The sequence below is a fragment of the Onychomys torridus genome, chromosome 8, assembly GCF_903995425.1.
Source record: "Onychomys torridus chromosome 8, mOncTor1.1, whole genome shotgun sequence".
NCBI classification, from domain to species: domain Eukaryota; kingdom Metazoa; phylum Chordata; class Mammalia; order Rodentia; family Cricetidae; genus Onychomys; species Onychomys torridus.
In genome coordinates, this window is record NC_050450.1 from 85167397 (window position 1) to 85193716 (window position 26320).

At 52.5% G+C, this 26320-nt stretch overlaps 2 protein-coding genes across 4 annotated transcripts; both read left to right on the forward strand.

Moving 5' to 3' along the window:
* The first annotated feature begins 48 nt into the window (after nucleotides 1-48).
* On the forward strand, nucleotides 49-6509 carry Mrpl10 (mitochondrial ribosomal protein L10). The gene is made up of 5 exons (XM_036197797.1): nucleotides 49-171; nucleotides 2883-3052; nucleotides 4055-4219; nucleotides 4449-4593; nucleotides 5612-6509. The coding sequence occupies exons 1-5, from the start codon at nucleotides 120-122 to the stop codon at nucleotides 5863-5865; spliced, it is 786 nt and encodes a 261-aa protein (XP_036053690.1). The 5' UTR covers nucleotides 49-119; the 3' UTR covers nucleotides 5866-6509.
* Nucleotides 6510-8539: 2030 nt separating this feature from the next.
* Osbpl7 (oxysterol binding protein like 7) lies at nucleotides 8540-25912 on the forward strand. Of its 3 annotated transcripts, none has more exons than XM_036196570.1 (23): nucleotides 8540-8710; nucleotides 9938-10091; nucleotides 10198-10323; nucleotides 10476-10529; nucleotides 11392-11505; nucleotides 11846-11941; nucleotides 12060-12177; nucleotides 12753-12856; nucleotides 13075-13167; nucleotides 13251-13383; nucleotides 13503-13597; nucleotides 13787-13882; nucleotides 14851-14988; nucleotides 15432-15525; nucleotides 16780-17012; nucleotides 17191-17328; nucleotides 22389-22452; nucleotides 22550-22628; nucleotides 23949-24093; nucleotides 24198-24342; nucleotides 24425-24551; nucleotides 24664-24786; nucleotides 24945-25912. In XM_036196570.1, the coding sequence occupies exons 2-23, from the start codon at nucleotides 10017-10019 to the stop codon at nucleotides 25051-25053; spliced, it is 2499 nt and encodes an 832-aa protein (XP_036052463.1). In that variant the 5' UTR covers nucleotides 8540-8710; nucleotides 9938-10016; the 3' UTR covers nucleotides 25054-25912. The 3 variants fall into 3 exon arrangements, with proteins under 3 accessions (XP_036052463.1, XP_036052464.1, XP_036052465.1); XM_036196571.1 differs by having other exon boundaries at nucleotides 9997-10091; XM_036196572.1 differs by lacking the exons at nucleotides 8540-8710; nucleotides 24664-24786; nucleotides 24945-25912 and having other exon boundaries at nucleotides 9997-10091; nucleotides 24469-24545.
* The last annotated feature ends 408 nt before the right edge of the window (nucleotides 25913-26320 follow it).

Genomic DNA, 26320 nt, shown 5'->3' on the forward strand with positions numbered 1-26320 from the left:
CGGATAGCGGCTCCATCCGGTGGCTCTCCTACTGTTTCCGGCCCTGGGTTTTCCTTGCTGCCCCACAATCCTCAGCTCCTTCCGTCTCCGCGCGGCGCTCGCGGGGACTTCCTGTAGCGATGGCCGCGGCGGTGGCGGGGATACTTCGAGGAGGTCTCCCGCCCCGGGCGGGTAAGGAGAGGCCCAGGGCCTCACGGCGCACAGGCCGGCGCTCTCTAGCCCTCGCTCCCTCCTTTCCCTCTGACCTCTCCCGTAATCTGACAGCTCTCGGTGACCCTGCCACTGGCCGGGTCTCTGACTTGATTGGGTCCAGTGCCCTGTGACATCCCCTCCATCCCCATACACACCCTGGTAATGACAGCAACGATGTCGCGAACACTTTTCTAACCCCTCGCTCACTTCTTGTCCCCGACCCCGCAGAGTCCTTGCTGGGATTTTAATGTATTGTTTCTTGAGGTCAGCGTAAACTCAGCCTCCTCGGGTCTTCTCCCCCAACCCTCGCGTTATAAAGCAGGTTCCTCAGTGAAATCTTTTGCTTGTATCCTGTTAATTGACACCCCCCCCCCCCCCCCCCCCGCTCAGTCAATTCACAATCTAGTTTTACATTTGCCCAGGCGCCTGTCTCGTCTGCTAAACCCCACGGAGGGTCGCAGTGTCCATTCATCTTAGCTAGTCAGTGGCATGGTGCCTGACGTTAGTAGGCACTCGTTAGGCATTTATTCACCGTACTGTAGTCCAGGGATTGTGGTTATTGTTTTACATTCATTGCCTGGTTTACATCTTACAGCAAACGCACCTTGGGAAGAAGGCATTATTAACTGTTCTTTACAGATAAGCACACTGAAGTTTGGATCAGTTCAGTGCCAGGGCAAAAAAACAAAACAAAAAAAAACACTAATAATCTGCAAATCAGGGCTTAAAATCCAGTTCCATCTCATTCCCCAGACACTCTTAACCGGTCTTGTGGCTATTAACCATAAAACCTCTCTCCCTGGTGAACCTCCATAGTCTCCCAAGAGTCTTCTAGCTGATCCTTTTCCAGCCGTACCTGGAAACTACAGTGTTGGTCTTTATGTTGGGGATGAAAGAGTCAGTTTGGCTCAGGGATTGGGAGTGTTTCTTTGGTTTCTGAGAGAACCTTTCAAGCTTTTCCTTGTCATCAGAATGTGCCATTGGGCACACAAAGTTCAGAGGGCATCTTGCATGAATCTTTTTTCCACTCTAGGGGCACTCGGGGGATTGAGCCCAAGTCATCAGGCTTGGCAGTAAGTGCATTTACTGTACTGGGTGAATCATCTCCCAGGCCCTTAATTTTGCTTTTTGAGTCAGGGTCTCACATTGCTGAAGTTGGCCTTGAATTCATAATCCTCCTGCCTCTACTTCCTAGGAGCTTGGATTACTAGCGTTTACCACCATATCTGACCCAAAGAAAGACTTGTTTGAGAGGGTCGTGAGGATGGTGTGATGTGTTTCTCCTTCCTCTTGCTTCAAGTCCTAGGAGCAGACCTCAGCGCTCGGGGATGAAGCCATGCATTATCACCAGAAGGGCTTCTTAAAACACGACTAGCTGGACTCTGCTCCAGAGTTTCTGATTTCAAAGGTCTAGGGCAGGCATGAGAGTGTGTATTTCCAACAAGTTCCCTGATGAAGCTGATGTTGTCTTGATCCAGGGCTTTGTCCTTCAAGAACTGCCACTAAGACCTAGGATTAACATTCACAGTAGAGCTGGTCACAGGGTTGCTTTCTTCTGTCATTTGTTCCTTTTTTTTTTTTTTTCCTTACTTGCTTTCTGGGGATGGGACCTAGGGCTTGGCACCTAGACCAGTTCTGTATCTCCCAGCTGCTGTCCCAGCCCCTGATGACTGTTTTATGAGCAAAGTTTTACTGGAGCATAGGCTCATCCGTTTACGTATTATTTGTGACCTTGCTGGTTTTGGTTGCTTGGTGGGTTTTTTTTTTTTTTTTTTTTTTTTTGTGCATCTTATTTTTTATCTTGGGACTGGGTCTCACTGTGTATCCCCAGCTGGCTTGGAACTCGCAGAAAATCCACCTGCTTCTGCCTCCCAAGCCCTAGGAGTAAAGATGTACACTACCTTGCCCAGCTTCCTTTCTTTCTTTCTTCCTTCCTTCCTTCCTTCCTTCCTTCCTTCCTTCCTTCCTTTGTTTTTTATTTCTTTCTTGCTTTCTCTTCTTCTTCTTCTTCTTCTTCTTCTTCTTCTTCTTCTCCTCCTCCTCCTCCTCCTCCTCCTCCTCCCCCTCCTCCTCCTTTTTTTGAGACAAGTTTTCTCTGAATAACAGCTCTGGCTGTCCTGGAACCCACATTGTAGACCAGGCTGGCCTCAGACTCACAGAGACCCGCCCGCCTCTGCCTCCCGAGTGCTGGGAGTAAAGGAGTGTAACATTATCACCCAATTAAATACATACATAATCTTTTAAACTTCTAGCACTGCACATAAGAAGGACTTGTAGAGAGCTGGGTCTGTAGTCTACTTGGTAGACTTGCCTAGCATGCATAAAATCCCTGCATTTAATCCAAAACACACTTAAACCAGACACAGTGGCAAACACCTGTAATCCTAACCACAGCACTCAGGTGGAGTGGGCGGACCAGAAGGTGATCTTCAGTTACTCTGTGAGTTCAAGGCCGCCTGGGCTCTGAGAGGCCCTGTCTAAAAACAAGCAAAAGCAGCAGCAGTAACAAGCCTGGAGAAATGAGTCATGAGGTAGTGAGCCCTGATACCCCTAAAAGAGAGGGGACTTGTGCCGCATTTAGTTCTGTGAGCCGCGTCTCTCTGTGGGAGAGGGGTGTTCTTTTGTCCGTCGGAGATAGGCTGGGTCCTCCATGGGGCTGTCTCTTACTGTGCTGCCATCTCCCCTTCCAGCTTGGCTGCCCACCCTCCAGACTGTGCGCCATGGCTCCAAGGCTGTGACCCGCCACCGCCGCGTCATGCACTTTGAGCGGCAGAAGCTAATGGCTCTAACTGAGTATATTCCTCCTAAGCCTGCCATCAACCCTAGATGCCTGCCACCTCCTCCCAAGCCCCCCAAGGAGGTAAGGAGACTTGCTTATGTTACTCGGTGGTAGGCTGGTAAAGTTGGACTCCAAGCCATGCAGTTTCTTACATCATTAGTAAGTTCACTTTCCCACTTAGTTGTCAAATGCCTTTACCCACTGAGACACCTTTTTTTTTTTTTTTTTTCCGAGACTGTTTCTCTGTGTAGCTTTGTGCTTGGAACTCATTCTGTAGACCAGGCTGGCCTCGAACTCACAGAGATCCGCCTGGCTCTGCCTCCCGAGTGCTGGGATTAAGGCGTGTGCCACCACCGCCTGGCCCTACTGAGACATCTTTCAGCCTCCACCACAGATCTAAAGTTGGTCAAATAAACTGGGCAGTGGATCATAGCACTCGGGAGGCAGAGGCAGGTGGATCTCTGAGTTCGAAGCCAGCCTGGTCTACAGAGTGAGTTCCAGGATAGCCAGGACTAAACGGAGAAACCTTGTTTAGAAAAACAGCAACAACAAAAAATAATAAAGTTGGTAAAATAATTCACCATTAGTACAGTGTGAGATTGATAATTGAAGTCATTGTGTGTGTGTGGTACTGGGAAGTGGATGTGGTTTGTTGCCTATACTAGTGTTCTGCCACTAAACTCTGTCCCGAGCCTTTATTTTAACTTTTACTAAGTTTCAAAATTTAGCCTTAAACTCACTTTTCAGTTCAAGCCTAAACTTTTGATCTCCTGCCTCAGCCTCCTGAGTAGCTGGAGTTAATTTTACAGGCTTGTTTTACCACAGCCTGTAATTGAAGTAATCTTTGTTAACTGTGATAACTCAGGTTGTCTGCCAAGGTGTCTGGAGAAGGGCAGGCGCTCTCAGGTGCTCTGAAACCTGCAGTCTCCAGTGGACGTAGAACATTCCTGAAGATGGGGGTGTTCCACCTGTTCTCCAGTCCATTACACATTCTGGCATCACTGACCACTCCAGTGCCTATGTGGGGGAAGGGAGGGGACCAGGAGACCTTCATATCTCCTCAGCCATCCTGTCCTGCCACAGGAGTCAGGCCTCATCCAGCTCCTGCGTCGGGATATAGCAGCAGTTTTTCGAGATAACCGAATGATAGCTGTGTGCCAGAACGTGGCCATGAGTGCAGAGGACAAGCTCCTCCTGCGGCACCAGTTGCGGAAACACAAGATCTTGATAAAAGTCTTCCCCAACCAGGTAGGGTTGCCCTGGCTCAGGCCTGTCTTCTTCCCATGCCCTGCTGAAGGCTGCTTCCAACTTCTGTTCTAGTCAGCCTAGACATGCTGCCCTAGTCTGGTGCCTAAACTGTGGGTAGGGACTGAGGGGACCCTAAGCGTGACCTTTCATCTTGGTACAGCCTGTGACTAAGGCATGTGGCTTTTCCCTCCTCTTGTCCCCCATTAGCCATTCTTTCCTGCAATCATAGGTCCTGAAGCCTTTTATAGAAGATTCAAAATACCAAAACCTGCTACCCCTTTTTATTGGGCACAATCTGCTACTGGTCAGTGAAGAGCCCAAGGTCAAGGAAATGGTTCGGATCTTAAAGAGTGTTCCTTTCCTGCCACTGCTGGGTGAGTGGGCAGCCCTGACAGTTAGAGCCGGGCTGAGGTAGGTGGGTGGCACAGAGCCTCTGGTGGATGAGGCCTGAGTCAGCATGTTTACTGGGGACTGACTCTGTCACTCAGCGCCTGTGCTGTATGACTGCCACACATCCTTTCTGTACTAGAGGAAAGGGAGCAGAGGGGCATCTCCCACTGAGGAGACGGGAGGGGACATCAGGCCTTCTGAATCTTACCTATCAGATAGTGGGTACTGGTGAGGGTATCGGTATCTCTTGGACCAGCAATATGGCTCAGCAGGTAAATGTCCTGCTGCCAGAGCTGAGGATCTGAGATCAATTGCCATGACCCACATAGTGGGAGGAGAGAACTGAGTCCCAGAAGTTGTTTGTGGTATGTGCATACTCCCCCCAATAAATAAATAAAACCATTTAAAAATAATAAAACAAGTATCTCAAATAAAGAGGGCCAAGGGCCAGTGCTGTGATGTTTTGGGGTTCATTCTGTGGAGGAGACTGCCTGTGCCCACAGAAAATTCCTATTTCCTAGGAACTTAGATTTATAGTCATACACACCCCCTTACACTCCAGGATTGTCTTTCCCTGGCATTGCATTGCAAAATACACATAGCATGCGACCCCGTCCTCTGTCTGTCTGTGTTTAGTTGAGTGGTGACAGATCTGTAGCGCTGTCACATGACACCTCCATCCATCCCCACCTTTGTGCATCTGCGTCATTTAGATGGCAGCTCCATTTCTTCACTCCAAGAGCCTGTCGTCAAAGAAGTTTAAGAGCCACTGACTTTAGGGTGTTTGAGATTAGGTGCACATCTTATGCATGTTTTCAGGGAAAGAGAGGAGAGGGGTTGATGCCCAACAATGGGAATGGGGTGAGGCACAAGTGTGACCCTGATTTTAGGACCAACTGGGAGGGGAGAAGGGCACTGGACAGGAGGTTCTTGGGTTGGGATGATGCCTCTCAAGAAGAGGAACATTTGCAGGGAACCCAGCTGACCCTTCCGTTCTTCTAGGTGGCTGCGTTGATGACACCATTCTCAGTAGGCAGGGCTTCGTAGAGTATGCCAAGCTGCCCGGCCTGGACCTGCTGCAGGGGGAGCTAGTAGGAGGGCTTACTCGCCTCATGGCCCAGACCCGCTTCCTGCTTCAGCACCAGCCTTCCCAGCTGACTTCCCTGCTGGATCAGTATGTCAGACAGCAGCAGGAGAAGTCTGCCACGTCAGCCACTGGAGATCCACATCCTCCTGACCCTGCTCCAGATTCCTAGCCCACCTGCTTTACCCGGCTCTGCCCAGAAATACACTCTGTCCCTGTTGTCTGGCCAAGATCTAAAAGAATGTGGGGTGTGGGAGTGGCATGTGTCATTTGGCTCTCATTCACAATGACCCCCTTGGAGACAGGCCTCCTGAAGACACAGAAATTCCATTTCAGAGGGAGGCTGTCCACTAGTCACTCAGTTGTCTTTAGCTATCCCAACCAGGCACCTGATAGGAACACTCAGTCTCCTTCGGCTCTCCAGGCACAAAGCAGAGGGGATGGAGATTATCCTGCCCAGCCTTCTCGTCCACTGCCCCTTGCTCTGTGACTTCCCAGCCACCCTCTCAGTTCTTCTGCGTGCTGTAGTGGACCTTGTGAATGGTACCTGCTGTGTCATGTGCCAAGCACTGTACTAAACACAAATGCCAGCTCCTTTATCCCTTACCATTCAGGAAAGGGCAGAGTTTGAAGTCTTGCACAAGGCCTTGAACTTGATTCTTTGAAGCCTCAAATTTCCATAGTAGAACTTTATAAAGTTACCCAGGAGTGGGTCCTGAGTGGGCTCAGAGGTTAGTGGTCCACCCTGGGGTGTGCTGGGTTGTGGAAGGAATGGGAAAAACTTCTTCATGATAAAAATAAAATACATTTTATGGACTCTTGTCTTGTTTTTTAAGATTTATGTATAAAAATGGGCCAGAGAGATGGCTCAGCAGTTAAGAGCACATGCTGCTCTTCCAGAGGTTCCTGAGTTCCATTCCCAGCACCCACATGGTAGCTCATAACCATCTATAGTGGGATCTGATGCCCTCTTCTGGCATGAAATCTATAGAGCACTCATGTACATTTAACAACAACAACAAAAGATTTATGTGTAAAACTATGCCTACATTTACATCTGTGTACCACGTTTGTGCCTCATACCCACAGAGGTCAGAAGGGGCATCAGACCTGGAACTAGAGTTGGTGATGGTGGTGAGCCACCATGTGGGTGGGAAATTGAACCTGAGTCCTCCAGAAGAGCAGCAAGTGCTTACAGCATCTCCAGCCCTGGACTCTTGATCTTACACTTATTCTCTGGGTTATCTCAAGTCATCTCTAATTTTTCTGTTGTTGGTTGTTTGTTTTGGTTTTGGTTTTTCGAGACAGGGTTTCTCTGTAGCTTTGGAGCCTGTCCTGGAACTCACTCTGTAGCCCAGGCTGGCCTCGAACTTACAGAGATCCGCCTGGCTCTGCCTCCCGAGTGCTGGATTAAAGGCGTGCGCCACCACCGCCCGGCTCAAGTCATCTCTAAATTCTCGCTCTCCTTCCTAAAAATCCTCTTCCCTAGTCACCTGCCCTTACAGATACCATGCCTTCATGCTTTTCCTTATGAAGGCTGTGGCAGGTAGCACAGAAGATCTAGGAGAACCAGAATTCTCTTTTAATATGGCTCTGGGGACTGTCACAGGAGGCCTTCCCTGGGTCTTAGAGAACAGGAAGATGCTTAGCCTGTGGCCTGTGTTGTCCTTGATTGGAACACATCTTAGGTGAATGGGGTTGAATGAGGAGTGACTCCTCAGCATTCCTGCCCAGACTTGGAGCAATGCCACCATCTTTAGTCCTGGACACACACTGGTGTTAAGGATCTGCAGCAGCTATCCTCTGGCCTGGGCCCGGACCAACTTCTTACTGTGCCCAGCTCTGCGGATGCCCAGGGATGCTCCATCATTTAAAAAGCCCTTGGGGCTCTGGATGTCAAACAGTGGCCCGGTGCTTCCAGGGGCCTGCCTGCTACCTGCTCACAGCATTCTTCCCTCCTGGAAGACTCTGTCTGTGCTGAGGTTCTGAAGGGAGCCCAGACAGCAGGTATCCCCGAGGTGTGTAAGACCATGAAGTCTGACAAAGTTGGGTAGACAAGTGGCCCACATCATTTCTGAGGCTGTACAAGAGTCTTCATGGCCACAGCCTGCTGGAGCCACCATGTCTCAGGCACCAAACCTGTCACTCGGTGCACATCCATTTGGATGAATTGTAAGTATTTCTCAAGAGCCAATTCTTAATTACTTCGGCAAGTGAGCATAGTGCTCCAACAGTGGGTGAAGGTGTCTGAGGGTCCGGGGAGGGACCCCTAAGTTGGCTTTCCTTTCTAACAGCCACCTGGTGACTGCCCCAGAGCTGCTCCCACCCCAGAGACTCACTGCACAGGCATTTCCTGATCCCCACAGCCGACCTGATGGTCCCTCACTCGGGGTGAATAGCCTCTGTGGGGCTTCAGCTGTCCCTCCCTCCCTTGAGTGCTCTGCTGACTATGCTTCTGGCAGTCTGTCATGTCCCAGAGTATGCAGGGGTGGTGTGAGGTGGGAGGGTGTCTCTGTCCCTTTCCAGTCAACTTGATATCTTTGCTAGTCCAAAATGTGCCATCTATTTCAGGTGTAAACTGAGAGGCAGGGTGAATAAGAAAATGGCCTCGAGTGCTCACCGGGGTCAAGGCCACACTGTCTAGAATAAACCCTTTGCCTCCAATGGCTTGAACCAGCAGTTTTCCTGTCCTCTGGTCCGTGTGGAACGATGCCCAGTGGGGTCTGTGCCCCTCACTTCCAAGTCATGAGATGCCACTCCGTCTTTAGTCCTCCCGGGAGCAGGGGGGCAGAGCTGAGCGGCAGCCCAGAGCTTGGCGGGAGGAGGTGATGGGGGAGGGGCAGGTGGGGAGATCCGGCTGGAGGGGAGGCTCCGACGTCTCCTTCCTTCCTGGTTCCTGCAGCAGCTGCTGCCACTGCTCAGCTCTGTGAAGAAGAGGTAGCCGGTGACTCGGGGACAGTGACTCAGAGGCGGATCAGTGTACGGACCAAGAAGCACTGGCGTCCATGGACCTTGGGGTAAGGGGACCTTGCTGGCACCACCTGACAATCCTTGGAGGGCTTCCTCTCCTCTGCAGCTGGTGGGTCAGCTCCTCCAGGAAAGAGGCTGAGAATGGTGGTGGTTAGGAAGATACCTGGAAGATACCTGGCTCATCTGACTCTCCTTCCTACTGGCAGACACCTCCCACCTCTGCAGGGGGCCAGCATCGAATAACCCGAGCCCTAGGGGCCCGGACAAGGCCATAGAAATACCCCAAAACCAGAAGAGTTTGGAAACTTTGAATGGCTGAATGCAGGAGTTTCCCCTTGGGTGAGCTTCTTGCAGCCTGGGTCCTTCGCCTGGGTCCTTCTGCTGTGACCTCCTGGCCACACTGACACTGTCACTTCCCTGTCCCTTCTGGGCCTCAACTCCTCAGGTGCTTGCTAGCTGCATAAGCTCTGAGCCTTCCCCCCCGACACAGGGCAACATCACCCCTCCAGTCCCCTCCCCCTTCTCACACACACATAGAGCCTCATGCATTATTGATCTCCTGGCGGAGCCAGGATGGCCAAAGCCAGTGCCAAGGGCGCCTGTGAGTACTGCTGCGGGACCTGGACATGTTCCTGGTCACCTCTTCTCCCACCCACAGTGTCTCAGCCAGCCAGTGTCCTGCTCCTTCTGGGTGGAAGGTGCTTCTCAGGAGCACAGAGGACATTGGAGAAAGGGGCAGGGGGGGAAAATCCAAGGTGGGTATCCTCCAGGCATGTGAAAATGGGACTGTCTCAAACCTCAGTTTCCCCATGCAGAAAATGGGAGCACAAGAACTGGCCGTTAAGAGGCCAATTAGTAAAAGTTGGAGGGGTGGTCTGCAGGGCAGTTGTAGCAGAGGAGTTGCCAAGCCATGGAGACAGGCAAAGAGATCCCAGAGGAAAAGGCAGCTGGGCTGAGGAGTGCTTGCCTGCCTAGACTGAGTCCTCTCATCCCTTCTTGGATCCGCTTCTTCTTCCCTGCCCTGCCTCAAGAAAACAGCATTTCTTGGATCCCTGGGGTATATGCTTACCCCTCCTGGGCTAGCTTACCCCTCCTGGCAGTGGCCACAGTGGGGGTTGAGTTGGGTGCTGCTGCCTAGGCTCATGGTGGTGTCAGGGCATCCTGGGGGTGTGGGGATGGTGTGTGAGTGCAGGATGTGTATCTTAGTGCAGGAGGGACCAAAGGTGGGGACATGACAGCAGGGGAGTATTCATGGGTCTTTCTTCTGCTTCAAGGGCTCCCACAGGACAAAGTGACTCCTTCCCTGTCCACCTTGCTCTACTCTCCTCTTCAGGAAGTACCCTCTCCTTCCTCATGGACTTCCAAGAAAGGGACACTCCCTCCCTGGCTGAGAGTACTCAATCATCAAAGCCCAGTAGTACCCAGCAGGTCTGAGCAGAAAAGCAGTGACGGGTGGGCCTAGCTCGGGTCCCTGGGGGATGGATTGAGGTAGTGGGCTCACCAGCTGCTGCCCTCCATCTATGCTGGATTTCAGGCCTCCGAGCTGTGGGAGGTGGTGGAGGAGCCTCGGGGCAGACTGGGAGCAGAGGACATCATGCCTGAGAGACAGGAAGGACACCTGCTCAAGAAGAGGAAGTGGCCTCTTAAGGGCTGGCACAAGGTAGGATGTCAGGCCAAGGGAGGAGCTCCATGTGGGAGACTGCTAGACAGCCCTGGCATTCATGTGTGCTGAAGGAGAAGAAAAACGTGTGTTTGTTTGCTCTCTCCCTATCCCATGCTCTTGGCTGCCTGGTCCTGTCCCCTCCCATACAGAGGTACTTTGTGCTCGAGGATGGGGTCCTCCACTATGCCACCACTCGACAAGATGTAAGTCAGGTTTGGGGTGTGGGAGGAGCCTGCCCCAGAATGTTCTGAGCAGGTGGGGGGAATCTTGAGTTAACCAGAGCAGGGTCTGACTCTCACTCAGTTCCACTTTCAGCAACCTCTGTCAAGTTACTTTTGGCTTTCTGCAGCCTTAGGCTCCACATCTGCAGATTCAACAATTTAGACACACACACGCACACACACACACACTCACACACACACATTTGAAAGTATGCCTGTACTGAACACAAACAGGTTTTTTCTCCCCATGATTCCCTGGAGTCACAGTTCCCACAGCAGTCCATAGCATTAGGTCTTAGAAGTCACCCAGAGATGGCTGAAGGAAACAGAGATGGTATATAGGTTGTGTGTAGAAACTGGACCTTTTACGGTTAGAGATGAGCATGTGTGCATTTGGGTTTCCTTTGTGACTCCTAGAACCCAAAATACCATGAGACAATTGCTTCCCAGGGCCTCAATCTCCTTCCTGCTGATGCAGGGTGGGGACATACTTAGCCACCTGTGCACTTATCTGGATGATGCCCCCAAAGTGAGAACTTTGTCACCCTGTCCTTGTCATCCTCTTGTGCTGGGGACAAGAAACAAGGCTGAACGCTCAGGTTCCTCAAAGGGTGTTCTTTCTCCCACCACATAGAGTTCCAGGGGTGCTGGTATTTTTTTCTTGCTTGCTGACTTCTCAGACCTACAAGAAGTTGGACATGCAGATGAGATGATGAACAAGCCCCTCTATATGTGATTTGAGGTGCTTGGCCCTTGAGTCTACAGTGGCCTCTAGAAGGTGGTGACTCTGTGCTTCTGGGACCCTCAAACCTGTCCCCTGTCTCCCACCAACCCCCCACTCCAGATCGCCAAGGGGAAGCTCCATGGTTCCATCGATGTCCGGCTATCAGTCATGTCCATCAACAAAAAGGCCCAGCGCATTGACCTTGACACAGAAGACAATATCTACCACCTAAAGGTGACATCTGTGGGGACAAAGTATTCTGGGCACTAGCCTGGCAGAAGTGTCAGGGCATACATGTAGGAGCTGAGGGGTCTTCTCTGAGTCTGACAAGAAGAAAGTTTCCATTGTCTGAAACAGTCAGGAGTGGACCCACTCTCACGGTGGACTGTTACATGAATAGATACAGAGCTCGGAGCTCTGATGCTTGGGGCATCATACTGTCTGTCTGCAATAGGGTTTTGTACAAACTGGGTGCTCTAGGGAAATTCCGTGCTTGCCTAGAGATCAGAGACCTGGCATTTTTGTTCCTGGAAAGCAAACCCTCCAGTCTTATTTCTCTCCGTCATTTCTACAGATCAAATCCCAGGACCTGTTCCAAAGCTGGGTGGCCCAGCTCCGAGCCCATCGCTTGGCCCAGCGTCTGGACATGCCCGGTGCCACTCATCGAAAGGTAAGGTGGGCCCTGGAGTGAGGGCAGGTGATGTGAAGATTTATGAATCGAGGCTGTGGGGAACTGAGACCCAGAGAGCTGGGCACCATCTTTCCTGACCCTTGGCTTACCCCCACAGGTTCCTGGTACCCAGATGCTAACAGCAGGTAGTGCCTCAGCCTTACCTGGGGTTGGCCCTCGAGAGAAAGTGTCATCCTGGCTGAGGGACAGTGATGGGCTAGACCGCTGTTCTCATGGTAAGGGTCCCTGGCCCAGAGCCTCTGTGGGTAGGGCCCTTGTTCTTAGATCTGGGCAGGGAACACCAAGGAAAATGTTACCTCCATCACCTTCTCAGAGGAACTCCCTCTGCTGGGGAAGATACTCTTTGCCTCCAAGATGATCAAATCTCAGTGCCCTGAGGAGCCCCAACTTACAGAAGAGAGTAGGCTCATCATGCCCTAGGCACAGAGCAGGAACAGAGACTCCTGCCTGAGGCCAATACAGTAAAATTCTAGAATTGTGACCAGGACAGTGGCCCAGAGAGAGCAGTGTGTGGAAATAAGGAGAGACAGATAGGACACCCAGCCTGGGCACAGGCAGAAGAGGTGAGGGGTAGCCTGTGAATAGGGTGGGGTAGGCTACTGGCCTCCCAGAAAATCAGAAGCGGCCACGCCACAGGACTGGAAATGCTCTGGGCTCCTGAACAGAGAGGAGACAGTGTCAGGCTCTCCTTGGCCGTCAGCTTTATCTTTGGATGTAAAGAAGCTGAGGGGACAGTCCAGAAACCTTGGTACCTCCCAGAGAGCAATGCCCCTCCTTCCTTCTCCCCCAGCGCTCTCGGAATGCCAGGGTAAGCTCCAGGAGTTACACAGACTCCTTCAGAGCCTGGAGTCCCTACACCGAATCCCCTCCGCCCCCGTGATCCCCACACACCAGGTAAGGGTCAAGGGAGGAAGCAGGGACTGCTCAGGGCCCCTCATCCCCACCCCATCGTGGGGCCGGCCTGCTTGCCCCCTACAGCAGACTCCAGGCTGTCTCTTTGCTCCTTTTATCTGGGTCACAGCATGCCACACCCATGTGCTTGCACGATCTGTGCTCTCCGCCATGGTTTTTCCCAACCCGGTGAGTGAAATTACTCTTCCTCAATTTGCCAGGCCTCAGTGACAACTGAGAGACCCAAGAAGGGGAAACGGACCAGTCGCATGTGGTGCACACAGGGCTTTGCCAAGGATGACACCATTGGACGGGTGAGCTGGGGTGCAAGCCCGAAGTTGCAGGGATGCCATGCCCTGGGGGAAGCTGTCCCTTGACCCCTCATGTTCACCGACAGGTTGGTCGTCTCCATGGCTCTGTTCCCAACCTATCCCGGTACCTGGAGTCTCGGGACTCTTCCGGCCACCGTGGGCTGCCACCTCCAGACTATGCCCACCTGCAGCGCAGTTTCTGGGCCCTGGCCCAGAAGGGTAAGTATAGGCTAGGTGGTGGTCAGGAGTGGGTCAAGAAGTCAGAGAGAGAGAGAGAGAGAGAGAGAGAGAGAGAGAGAGAGAGAGAAGGGTCTGACCATCTGGCCTGCCCCTGCCAGTGCACAACTCCCTCAGCAGCGTCCTGGTTGCCCTCACCACAGAACGGGATCGACTGAGAGACCTGCATCAGGGCTCAGAGCTGTCAAGGATGGCGGTGAGCCTCAGGGACATGGCAGCTGATCAGAGGGAGGGCCTGAGACTGAGGACTGCAGGTCCCATCGGCAAATCTGTGCCAGGGCTCAGGGTTGACAGAGGCTGTCCCTTCCCTGAGTGGGTGAGGGTGGCAGGTGTGGGGGGGTGGGATTTCACCTTCCCACACCTAGTCCCTCACCCTCTGCCTTAGGTCTCTGAGGCCCCAGATGGTCAGAGACGCCTCCACTCACTATCCATCTCCTCAGACACCACAGCGGACTCCTTCAGTTCCCTCAACCCGGAGGAGGTAAGGATCTAGGATGGACAGTGGGTGCTTGCTAACTTCCCGGGGCTTTCTCTCCAAGGTGAGGGTCAGAGGCAGGGCGCAGGGTTGATGTGGAGTCTAGAGGTAGGTGGCGGAAAGGGATCCAGCTTGCTTTTCTCTCACATAGCATCACAGCCCTCTTGACGGGTCCTGCAGATGGCTTGTACCTCACGTCTTGTTCTGTTTGCTGTACTAAGGCTTGACCCCGGGGCCTTGACATGCGAGGCAAGCAGGCTACCCTGAGCCCCATGTCCAGCCTCTGAGAACTTTTGCTTTTGCTTCAGAGCCCATGAGGCATTGGTTCTTACCCTCCACCAGGCCTGCCCAGCCTTTGACATTGCAATGTGGCATTGTCGTGTACAAAATTCACACTCAAGAACCACATCACCGAGTTAACAACCACAACAAAAACAATTGTTTTCAATAATGTTTTCAGTAAGTTTATGACTTTGTATTGAGCTGCGTTCATAGCTACCCTTGGCTACATTTAGTTGTGTACAGCTCATGGACTACAGGTTGGACATGCCTGCATCATGAAACTAAAGCCCAGAGAATCTAATCGATGGGCTCGTGGTCCCGCAGTCATAACCAGGCTGAACTAGAGTCTGAGTGTGGTGCCACTGCATGCCAGCTGTGTGTTCCAAGCCCCAGGCTTCTAATCTTCATGGTGGGGACACAGTTGTACCTGTCCACGGCGGGGTGCGTGGGGGTTGGGGGGTGGTCCTGACTTAGTGGGCCCGTACAGGAAAAGGGTTTGGAGCCAGGCTCCGTTGGTGCCCACCACCTCTTCCAAGTCCAAATTTTCCCCTGTCCCTCAACCCTTCTCTTCCCCTCTGCTGCTCCTCCTGCGTGGCGGGCGTCAAGTCTGGTGGGGGAGGTGGGGTGGCTTGCCTCTCCAGGAACCCACCCCCAGTGGCCTCTGAGGTCTCACGTCCATCTGGCTCCCACAGCAAGAAGCTCTGTACATGAAAGGCCGAGAGCTGACCCCCCAGCTGTCCCAGAGCAGTGTGTTGTCCCTCGCTGACTCCCACACAGAGTTCTTCGACGCCTGTGAGGTTCTCCTTTCCGCTAGCTCTTCTGAGAATGAGGTGAGGGAGGAGGAAGCCGGCAGCAGGAGGGAGGGACCTGGGAAAGATGGGCTTGGGTTCCAGAGGTTTCTCTCCCCCTTAGCAGCTATCTGAGAGCATACCCGTTGTGTGACTCTTCAGAAACCACTCCTCTCCGCTTGACACGCCTCACCTTACTGTGGTCTCTGACGTCATCTTCTTCCCACGACCCCATCTCATCTTTCTTGCTCATTTGACCCTGCTCCCCAGACCCTGGATCTTAGCACCCCTAAGCTTCCCTGTCTTGCCAAGTTCCCCAAGCTCTTTCCTACAAGTCAAGTACCAGTCACGACAGGACGCTATCTTGGGGACCAAAGTCCTTGCCCAGTCTTTCTTCTTTCCATCGAGGGCTAGCTGGTCATATTCTTGCCAGGTCCCGGGCACTGCCATTCCGTCTACCCTACCTATCCACTCTCCCTGATCAGGGCTCTGAGGAAGAGGAGTCATGTACCAGTGAGATCACCACCAGCCTGTCTGAGGAGGTGTTGGACCTCAGGGGAGCCGACTGCTATCAAAAAGGTACCAATGGGATGAGTGGGGAGTGGGGCAAGGGTGAAGCTGAGGTCCCATGTAGAGATGCTGTTTGCTCATGGCCCGGGTCCCGTGTAGAGGCAGTCCTTTGTGTCTGGTGGGCTTTGGGTAATGATTCCAGAATTGACCTTGGAACCATGAGCTGGGGAATATTTGGAGGACAGTTCTGGGAGGTTGACCAGGCTTGGGAATGGTGCTGACTTTCATTCCAGTAGGCTGCAGTGGGGGAGGCTTAATAGGGTATGACATGTCCCTTAAGAGGGACAGACAGTTCTGCTTGAGCACTTTATTAGCAGAGTAGCTTTGGGTCTGCCATTTTACTTTCTAGAGCACATTTCCTTTCCTTTCTTTCTTTTTCTCTTTTTATTTTCTGTTTTTTTGAGACATGGTTTCTCTGTATAGCCCTGGCTGTTCTAGAACACCTCTGTAGATCAGGCTGGCTTCGAACTCAAGAGATTCTCCTTCCTCTGCCTCCCGAGTGCTGGGATTCAAGGCATGGGCCACTGGGCGGTGGTGGCGCACACTTTTAAACCCAGCACTCAGGAGGCAGAGGCAGGCGGATCACTGGGAGTTCAAGGTCAGCCTGGTCTACAGAGTGAGTTCCAGGAAAGGTGCAAAGCTACACAGAGAAACTCTGTCTCGAAAAAACAAAAAACAACAACAAAAAAGACATGGGCCACCACTGCCTGGTTTATTTCTTCTTCTATAAAGCTGACTGAGGACAGGAGGTGTAGCTGGGTCTGTAGAGTGTTTGCCTCATGCACAAAGCCCTGGGTTCAGTCCCCAGCACTGCATAAACCGAGAATGGTGTGGCACTGGCCTGTCATCCCAGCACTCAGGAGGTGGAGGCGGGAGGATCAGATCAAGATTATCCTCAGCTACATAGTGAGCTCCAACCCAATGAGACCCTGTCCCTGTACAAAATAGTGAGGAGACAGTGGATGATCTGCATCCCAGCGTCTGTTTGTCCATGAGAGGCCAGGATGAGACTCAGGCCCAACTTCTGAGCACGTGTGCATGGCAGTGAAACTGTCCTGCCTGGGCGGTTCTTAGCTCTGCTGCTCGTCCAAATCCCCAGGAGCTCACAAGCAGTCAGATCCTCAGTCACCTCCCATAGTGGGCGATGCTGGGATGCCTGAGGAGGTTAGGAGGTAGTCCTGTGCAGTGGGCCTGGCATGTCTGGAAACCAGTGTCCAGAGGGAGACGGAAGTGACTGCATTGGCCTAGGGGTGTGTGTTCCAGGGATCGCTGTAGGGCCCCCTCGCCGCCGCTGCCTGCCAGCTGCCAGTGGGCCCGGAATGGACGTGAGCCTGTGGAACATCCTCCGCAACAACATCGGCAAAGACCTGTCCAAGGTGTCCATGCCTGTGCAGCTCAACGAGCCGCTCAACACGCTGCAGAGGCTCTGTGAGGAGCTGGAGTATAGCAGCCTCCTGGACCAGGCCAGCCGCATGGCTGACCCCTGCGAGCGCATGGTACCCACCCAGGGTCACTGGTCCTCCCCAGGGTTCTGTCTGTCTTTCCGATCCTGGCTGGGTGGGTCCCTGCTGCTGAAGCACCGCATCAAACCCCCCCGACTTAGCTTGCGATGGGCTGCGGTCCCCTTCCTGGGGCCTCCCGGCACCTGTGGCACTGTCCTCGGCCTTGCCGCAGGTGTACATTGCAGCCTTTGCCGTGTCTGCCTACTCCTCCACCTACCACCGGGCTGGATGCAAACCCTTCAACCCGGTCCTGGGAGAGACCTACGAGTGTGAGCGGCCTGACCGGGGTTTCCGTTTTATCAGCGAGCAGGTGTGAGCCCCGAGGTGGGAGGGCTGTTTCCACTGCTGGGGCAGGGGAAGGCCTGGGTTTGGGGACCAGAAGGTGGGCCAGCGGGGCCAGAGGATGGAGGAGAGCAGGAAGCGGTGGCCCTGTGCCAGGCACATGCTAATGGGGCAAAGCTCTGCTCTGCAGATGCGAGGGGGTGCTGAAAGCCACAGCCCAAGGTGTTCTGTGCGGGGCAACGCTGCTAGGTAAGGTCTTGAAGGGTGGGTGAGAGAAAGTCCAGGTAAAGAGCTAAAAGATTGGTTTGTTTCATGTGTGTAGGATAGGGTGAATCACGTTCAGCAAAGTTTCAGACGGCTGAAGGCAGGTCAGGCTTGTAGGTGAAGGTGAGATGCATTCTGGGGTTTTATTTGCTTCTAAGTCTGAAGGCAGTGGGAGGCATGGGGAACACAGGGAAGCGGTGTGCTCACAGTGGCACTCTGTAAAGAGCACTCAGGCTGCGGTGTGCAACAGTTGGCAGAGGCCATTATCAGGCCATTAAAGTCTTCTGCCCAGGAGCCGAGGACAACATGCACTTAGCCTGTGGCACGCTGAATTCAAGAGCTGTGTATGTGCCACCATTGACAGAACTCAGCAGCCGGGTGGATGGAGAAGAGCATGGGGAGTGACCGTGTGCCAGGCACTATGACATGTGATGGCGTGGAGGGCTGGCTGCCCCAAGGAGCTGCCAGCCTTGTGTGGGCAGCAGACTGGAAGGAGTGGGGAGGGGCCCCTTGCAGTGTTGGGAAATGAGGCTGGTGAGGCTGAGGGAGAAAGCTGCGTGGTCTTGTCTTCCTAGCTGAGGAGATGCCTGGGTGCTGATGCCACCTAGCAAGAGAGAAGGTGGGAGGGAAGAAAGGAGCTAGCAGCATATTGCCCCCGATGGGACTTCCTCAGGGAAATGTCCTGTCTTAAAGGAAATGTCCTTTAAGGCCTGTAGACCTGGGGCTGGGAAAAGGTGACAGATCAGTGGGGTCCCAGCTTAGAGGGTGGGAAAAATCAGGAACCCCTGTGGGATGTGTCACTAGGACCTGGGACCTGGGGTTGCCAGTGACTTCTTGAGTGAAGGACAGAAAGGACAGGGAGAGATGAAATTATACAGAGTGTTGCAGGTATACCCAGCTTGCAGCCCATTGGCTGAGATTGCAGCCTGACATATTTGTAGATGACAACATGATATTGCCACATCAAAAGGTTGGAAAAGGCTGGGTGTGGTGGTATATGCCTTTAATCCAGTACTGGGGAAGTAAAGGCAGAAGGAACTCTGTGAGTTTGAGACCAGTCTGGTCTACATAGTGAGTTCTAGGACAGCTAGGACTATAAAGAGAGACCCTGTCTCAAAAAAAAGGGGGGGGAGGGAGTGGAAACCCCCAATAAGAGTGAAAATTTAAAAAAATAAATAAATAAAGCCTGGTTGGGAGATAGAGGCAGGGGTATCTATCTCTGAGTTCCAGGCCAGGCTGGCCTACAGAGCGAGTTCTGGGACAGTCAGGGCGACACAGAGAAACCCTGTCTCAAAAAAAAAAAAGACCAGTGTGATGGCTCAGCATGTAAGCATGCTTGCCACTAAGCCTGATGATCTGAGTTCAAGCCCATGATCTACATGGTGGAAAGAGAGAACCAATTCCTGAAAATTGTCCTCTGACCTCCACATACATGCCGTGGTACACATGCTCCCATGCATATACATACATAAAATAAACACACACGTATGTAGATATGTATGCATATATATTAAATTTTATATGTGTAGGTGTTTTGCCTGCATGTATGTCTGTACAGTACTTGCATACATGGTGCTGTACAGAACAAAAGAGGACATCAGGTCCCCTGAAACTGGAGTAACAGATGTGTGTGAGCTGCCATATGGGTACTGGAAATGGAACTTGGATTTATTTACTTGCTTAGTAAGACCCCCTAGGAAAGCAACCAGTGCTCTTAACTGCTGTGAAAACCCTCCAGCACCACCCCATTTACACTTTTAAAAAGTGTATGTATATAAAAAAAAATGTGTGTATATATGTGTGCGTGTGCGTGTGCGTGTGTGTGTGTGTGTGTGTGTGTGTGAGCATGTGAATGCAGAACCCTGGGAGGCCAGAAGGAGGTGCTGGATTTCTTTGGAGCTGTAGCTGCAGGATGTTTTGGGAGCTGCCCAGTACATGCTCTTAACTGTTGATCCATCTTTCTACCTGAGTGTGTGTATGTGTGTGCGTGCGTGCGTGCGTGCGTGTGTGTGTGTGTGTGTGTGTGTGTGTTAAACTAGGGACTGGAAAAATGGCTCAGGAGTTAGGAGTACTCACTGCTCTTGTAGAGGACCCAGGTTCAGTTTCTAACACCACAATGTGGCTTACAACCCACTATAACTCCAGTTCCAGGAGATCTGATTCCCTCTTCTGTTCTTTAGAGGCATATGGTGCATATACCTACATACAGACAAACATACATCTACATAATTTTTTGTTGTTGTTTGTTTGTTTGTTTGTTTTTTGAGGCAGAGTGTCTCTGTGTAACCCTGGCTGTCTTAGAACTTGCCCTGTAGACCAGGCTGGCCTCGAACTCACAGAGATCTAGGCAGATCTAGGCACTCTGCCTCCTGAGTGCTGGTATTAAAGGTGTGTTGCACCACTGCGCAGCAGTTAAATTTTTAAGAAAAAAAAATTTATTTCAAAACTAGAAAAAAATGGAGACTATTTTTAAGAAATGTTATCACAAGGGAAAGAGGAGAAAAGGGTGGTCACCAGAGGGACTGTGGGGGCTGAAACAATTTGTTCATTTGTTTAGTTTGTGTTGATGTTGTCTTGCTTTGTTTTTTGAGACACGGTCTTACTGGGTAACCCTGGCTGGCCTTGAACTTGCTATGTAGACATGCCTGTGCCTCCTGAGATCAGGGCTTAAAGAAGGTGGAAATTTTACACAGCAGAATAATGTGTACACTAGGAAGAATCCTCCCATTCTGACCTACAGAGGGGGCTTCTGTACTAGTACCCTGCCAGAAATGAAGGGCACAGATGCCAGCAGAGACGTGCATATCTAGAAGGGGGAAGCTTAAAACGCACTCATGGAGTGTGTACTCATGGGTGGCTCCCTTCACTCAGCATAAAGCCTTATTCATATTGTTGAGTGTGCCAATAGTTTATTCCCTTTATTAATGAATATCCCTTTGTGTGGAGGGACAACAACTGGCTTATTTCCCTTTTGATTGGCATTTGAATTGTTTCCTGTTTGGGGTCTTATGAATAAAAGTGCTATGAATGTTTATGTGGAACATTAAAGGAAGGCTTGCTGCTTAGGATGGGAGGAACAGGAAATCCTTTTGTTCATAGAGAAAGGGCCACATAGAAGGGAAGACTGGAGAGGAGTGGTGTGAGAGGGCTGTGGAGCCATGGAGGAAGAGCTTCTGCTCCGGGCAGGGGAGCCAGCCTGGAGGGCGAGGAGGGAGCCGGGAGCCGGAATGAGGCAGAGTGGAGGAGTTGCCTTTTCCTGCTCTGTTCTCCCTCCGACTACAAGGACAAAAGGGTATGACAGAGTTGGCTCAGGTTAGGACCTTAGAGGATTTCTGAGTGCTCAAGGCCTAGATTTAGAACTGTGTGGAATTGGCTGTTCCCTCTGTGGGTTGTGTGTCCAGGTGAGGTCAAAGCCAGAGGTACACAGAGTGGCTGTGTTGCCATTTTTAAAAAGATTTATTCATTTTATTATGTGTGTGTTTGCCTGCATTGTGCCTATGCACGTGTTTATAAAGTGCCAGTGGAGGCCAGAAGAGGGCGACAGAGCTCCTGGAACTTGGAGTTACAGGCTGTTGTGAGCCTCCATGTGGGTGCTGAGAACCGAAACTAGGTTCTCTGAAAGGACAACCAGTGCTTTTAACTACTGAGACGTCTCCCCAGTCCCCAAGATTTATTTATTATTTTTATTTATGGTGTCTGTGTGTGCCCCAGGTGTGCAGGTAGCCACGAAGGCCCTTGGAGCTAGAGTTACAGGTGGTTGTGAACTATTGATGTGAGTTCTGGGAACTGAGTTCAGGTCCTCTGCAAGAGCTTTTAACTGCCGAGCCATCTCTGCAGCCCCTCATGTCAAAAAATGTTTATTCCATTTATTTACATGTATATGTGTATGTATGAGCACATGTGCTCAGCACAAATATGGAGGTCAGAGGACAGCTTGTGAAGTCTGTTCTCTCCCACCATGTAGAATCCAGAAACTCAGGTTGTCATGGTTGGTGAAGAACACATTTACCCACCTAGCCATGCACACTGACATTTCTGGCTCGTGGTGGGAGCAAGCGGCTGAGGGTGCTGGGTGAGAGGGTAGAACTGCTGGGCAGAAGGGAGGGAAGCCAGGATGGTGTCTGCAGACCACAAGAAAGCAGACTAGTGAGAAGTCCTGGCTGCAGCTAGAGATAGAATGACAGGGAACTGGGAGGCATGGAGGCCAGGCTGCGGGAATGTCCGAGTTGAAGGTCTCAGATGTGGAGACATTCCAAGTGAGGATAAGGCCGAGAGTTCCCGAGAGTGTGAAGGAGAGCCAGCAGGAAGTGATCAGCTGTCTGAGGAGGAGGCAGATGGAGAGGGTCCTTGGGGAGGGCTGGGTTTCAGGGCAGAGGTTGGAGGCCTTGTTTGGTATGTTGCGGGGAATGCCTGGCCAAAGCTGCTTATGGCTCCATCACCAGGGTGGGTCGGTGGCCAGCAAGGCAGATGAACAAGGAGAACACAGGGTGTGTGTGTGTGGGGGGGAATAATGGACTTGGATGGTGCCTGGAGATTGCAGGAACGAATGACTTGGAAATAACTGACAAGCTGGACAGTGGTGGCGCAGGCCTTTAATCTCCGCACTTGGGAGGCAGGTCAACCTGGTCTACAGAGAGTTCCAGGACAGCAGAGAGGTTATATAGAGACACGCTGTCTCAAAAACAAAAGCAAGCAAACAAACAAACAAGAATTAACTGATTCCTCTGAAATTAGGTAGGAATCAGAGAATTGGAGGTGGGGGGAGGTTAGGAGAAGACCCCAAGCTCCTCAGGGGCAGTGTTAAGGACGTCTTTGCTCATCAAGGTCTCCCATCATCCCCCGATCTCCGCATGTCACGCAGAATCTGAGAACTTCATCTTCTGGCAAGGTAAGGGGGGGTGGGGCTGGATGGGCACCAGGGTCACGGGCAGCAGGATGGGGGTGGCTGGAACACTCTGGCCTTATCTCTGCCCCTCCACCCCCAGACATGAAGTGGCAGAACAAATTCTGGGGCAAATCCCTGGAGATTGTGCCTGTGGGGACAGTCAACGTCAGCCTGCCCAGGTGAGTACTGTAAGCCCCAGTGGCCAGGCCTGCCCTTCTCCTGGCTGCCAGTGGGCCTGTGCTGTGGCAGGGTAGAAGGGTCGAGTCTAGCCTGAAGCTGCTGGAGCTGACAGCAGGCTGTGTTTGTACATTTTACACCTACATTTGCTTCAGTTACTGTAAAGAAGGTGAGGTGTCTGAGAACCGGGGTGGTGGGGGCCTAACGAGGTCATCTGACTAAGTGTCTTTCACAACTTTTTGATCATCACTCGAATTAAGAAATGCACTTGAGACTTCAAACCCACATGCATGCGAGGTAACCCCCACCCCCAGACACACATACAGAAACCTAAATGGATGCTGGGACTAATGGATCACACACCATGTTTGAAAACCCTCATCTCATCTGGGTGTGGCAGGGCATGCCTTGAATCCCAGCACTCGGGGAGCAGAGTCAGCCCTGTCTACAAAATGAGTTCCAGGATAGCAAGGGCTACACAGAGAAACCCTGTCTCCAAAAACCAAAAGCCAAAAACAAGCTAACAAACAAGAAAAGAAAAAAAAAGAAAATCTTCGTCTGAGTTCATCTTGCAGATGGGCCGCCGAAGCTGAAAGGGATAAGGGCCTTTTACTAAGAGTGGCAGGGGCAAGGGTTGGGGATTTAGCTCAGTGGTAGAGTGCTTGCCTAGCAAGCTCAAGGCCCTGGGTTCGAGCCTCAGCTCAAAAAAAAGAAAAGAGTGGCAGGGGGTTGGTGTGATGGTGCATACTGATTTTAATCCCAGCGCTTGAAAGGCTGAAACAAGTGGATATCTGTGGGTTCAAGGCAGCCTGGGCTACACAGTGAGACCCTGTCTAAAAAAAAAAACAAAAAACAAAAAACAAACAAACAAAAAAAACCAGAACTAGCCAGGCAGTGGTGGCACACACTTTTAATCCCAGCACTCAAGAGGCAGAGACAGGCAGATCTGTGAGCTGGAAGCTAGCCTGGGCTACAGACTGAGTTTCAGAAAAGGATCTAAAGCCACACAGAGAAACCCTGTCTCAAAAACAAAAGCAACCCAGAACTAAGGTGTGTCAGTGACCCTCTCTTAGTCTCATGTCCGTGACATAGGCACTCAGGAACTTTGTTGTGGAATCCAGACATGCTCAGTGGAGCGTCCTGTGATGGCAACTCCACTTGACGAACAAGAGTCATGCCTCAGAGAGCTGGTGCCAGGACTCGGTGGTATTCCTTTGAGGCCTGTGAGACTTGATACAGGAAGATGGGAGCATTTCCCTCCACAGCCCACTTGTTTCCCAGGGCTAGCTGACTGCTGCCTTCATGTGCCCCGTCTCTCTCAGGTTTGGGGACCACTTTCAGTGGAACAAGGTGACGTCCTGTATTCACAACATCCTGAGTGGCCAGCGCTGGATTGAGCATTATGGAGAGGTGCTTATCCGAAACACACAGGATAGCTCCTGTCACTGCAAGATCACCTTCTGCAAGGTAGGCGTGTCCCCCCCCCCCCCCCCCAGCCCACCCGGACCCGCCTCTCCACCCTCGGGGAAGAGGGGCAGCCCCTCACTCAGGCCCTGCCTTCTCCACCCTAGGCCAAGTACTGGAGCTCCAACATCCACGAGGTACAAGGTGCCGTGCTTAGCCGGAGTGGTCGCGTCCTCCACCGCCTCTTCGGGAAGTGGCATGAGGGTCTGTACCGCGGCCCCCCACCGGCTGGGCAGTGCATCTGGAAACCCAGTAAGTGGGGTATCCAGACCGGGGTGGGGAGGGGGAGGATGTCTGACACAGTCCACCTGCCCCAGCCCCTTGCCTCCCCCAGATTCAATGCCCCCAGACCATGAGCGAAACTTCGGCTTCACTCAGTTCGCCTTGGAGCTGAATGAGCTGACGGCCGAGCTCAAACGGACACTGCCTTCCACCGACACGCGGCTCCGGCCTGACCAGAGGTCAGTGCCTGGCTGACCTCCCCAGGAACTCCTTAAAATGGGGGTGGGGCAGGGGCCTCAGCTTTGGGGAGCCCTGACTAGCCAGCGCACTGACTGATGCCCGGATCATCAGGTATCTGGAGGAGGGGAACATCCAGGCCGCGGAGGCCCAGAAGAGAAGGATAGAGCAGCTGCAGCGAGACAGGAGACGAGTGATGGAGGAGAACAACATCGTGCACCAGGCACGCTTCTTCAGGTGCTTCAGCCCCGCCCGCCCCTCTGGGTCCCCTGCAGCCCCGCTCCTCACTACCGGCTTAGGCTTTGACTAGGGTGATTGTGGGAGGCAGCACCCCACCGGGAACTAGCCTGCATCCTACAGGCCTCAACCCACACCTACTGCTGCTCTTCCCCCAGGAGGCAGACGGACAGCAGCGGCAAGGAGTGGTGGGTGACCAACCATACGTACTGGAGGCTGCGCGCTGAGCCAGGCTATGGGAACCTGGATGGGGCTGTGCTCTGGTAGCCCTGGCCTCGGGGCAGGAGACTCTGGGTCCTTACTCCTGCTCCCATTCCTACCGTGGACATATGGGTGAGGTCAGGCTCCCGCTCACTGCCCTTGAGGGCAAAGGGGCCGCCAAGCCTCCCGCCCTCTCCCCTCTGCGGGCCAGAGGGGCTGTATCTCAGCCCACTCCCATTCCACCATTTGGGGTGGAAGTGGGATCTGCTTCCCAGTCTTGTTACCCCAGCAGCTGGCATGTCAGACCCTGCTCGCTCAGCCATCCTCCTCGTCTGGGAGTGTTTTGGGGAGATGCCAGGTTCCTCAGATTTGCTCCCCACTTTAGTGCCTTCCTAGGACACAGGGGGGGGGCCCTTGATGCCACCCAGACTTTCTGTGCCCAGAGCGCTGGCCGTGCTGCAAGGTTGAGTGAAGGAGAGGAGATGCCCTCCTTCCCATCTGTCCTCTCTTCAGCATCTTCCCTCTGTCCTGACCCGTCCGTCCCTTGCCCTGCATCCCCTTCTCCAAAACTGCAAAGCACCTGCAGCTCCCAGCTGCTTCACCCCAGGCCCACGACTGGTCCCTTCAGGCCCAGCTTAGCAGATGCCCCAGAGTGGACGAGCCTCTCCAAGAGGTGTGGAACAGGCTGAGGTGCCTGGCCTCAGACTCACCCAGGAGGGACTGAGCCAGTGTGAGTGTGAGTTTGTGTAGGAGTGTGTGTGTGTGTGTGTGTGTGTCCTGCTTGCCGGCGAGCAGGATTCCTAATGTAGCCAGGACACCCCCGCTGCTGGTGTCTGCCACTGTTGCTGCTCATTTTCTCTGTTTGCCTGAGTCAGGTGAATTGCTCTAACATTCCAAGCTCCAATAAAGACTGTCCTACACTTTGGCCTGTGTCCACTCATTGAAAAATATAGTTCTGGGGAAGGCTCCTAGCCACTGCTGTGTGTTGACTCCTGTCGCTCCAAAAGGTCCATTTCCAAAGGAGTAGGGATGTAGCTCAAGGGTAGAGTGCTTGCCTAGAGTGCAGAAGGCCAATCCTGGGTTCAGTCCTCAGCACTGACCAAGAACTGGGGGAAGAGCTTGACAAAAGTTAACTTATTTGGCTAGCAAGTAAAGACATGTCACCTTGCAACTGATGACCTGAGACAGATCCCTGGAGCCCATGTAAAGATGGATGGAGCTGACTCCATAAGGTTGTCCTCTATCATCCATGTGTCATGGCATGACACATGTGCAAACACACACACACACACACACAGGATGTTCCTTGTTCCTGGAACTGTGGTCTTATTCG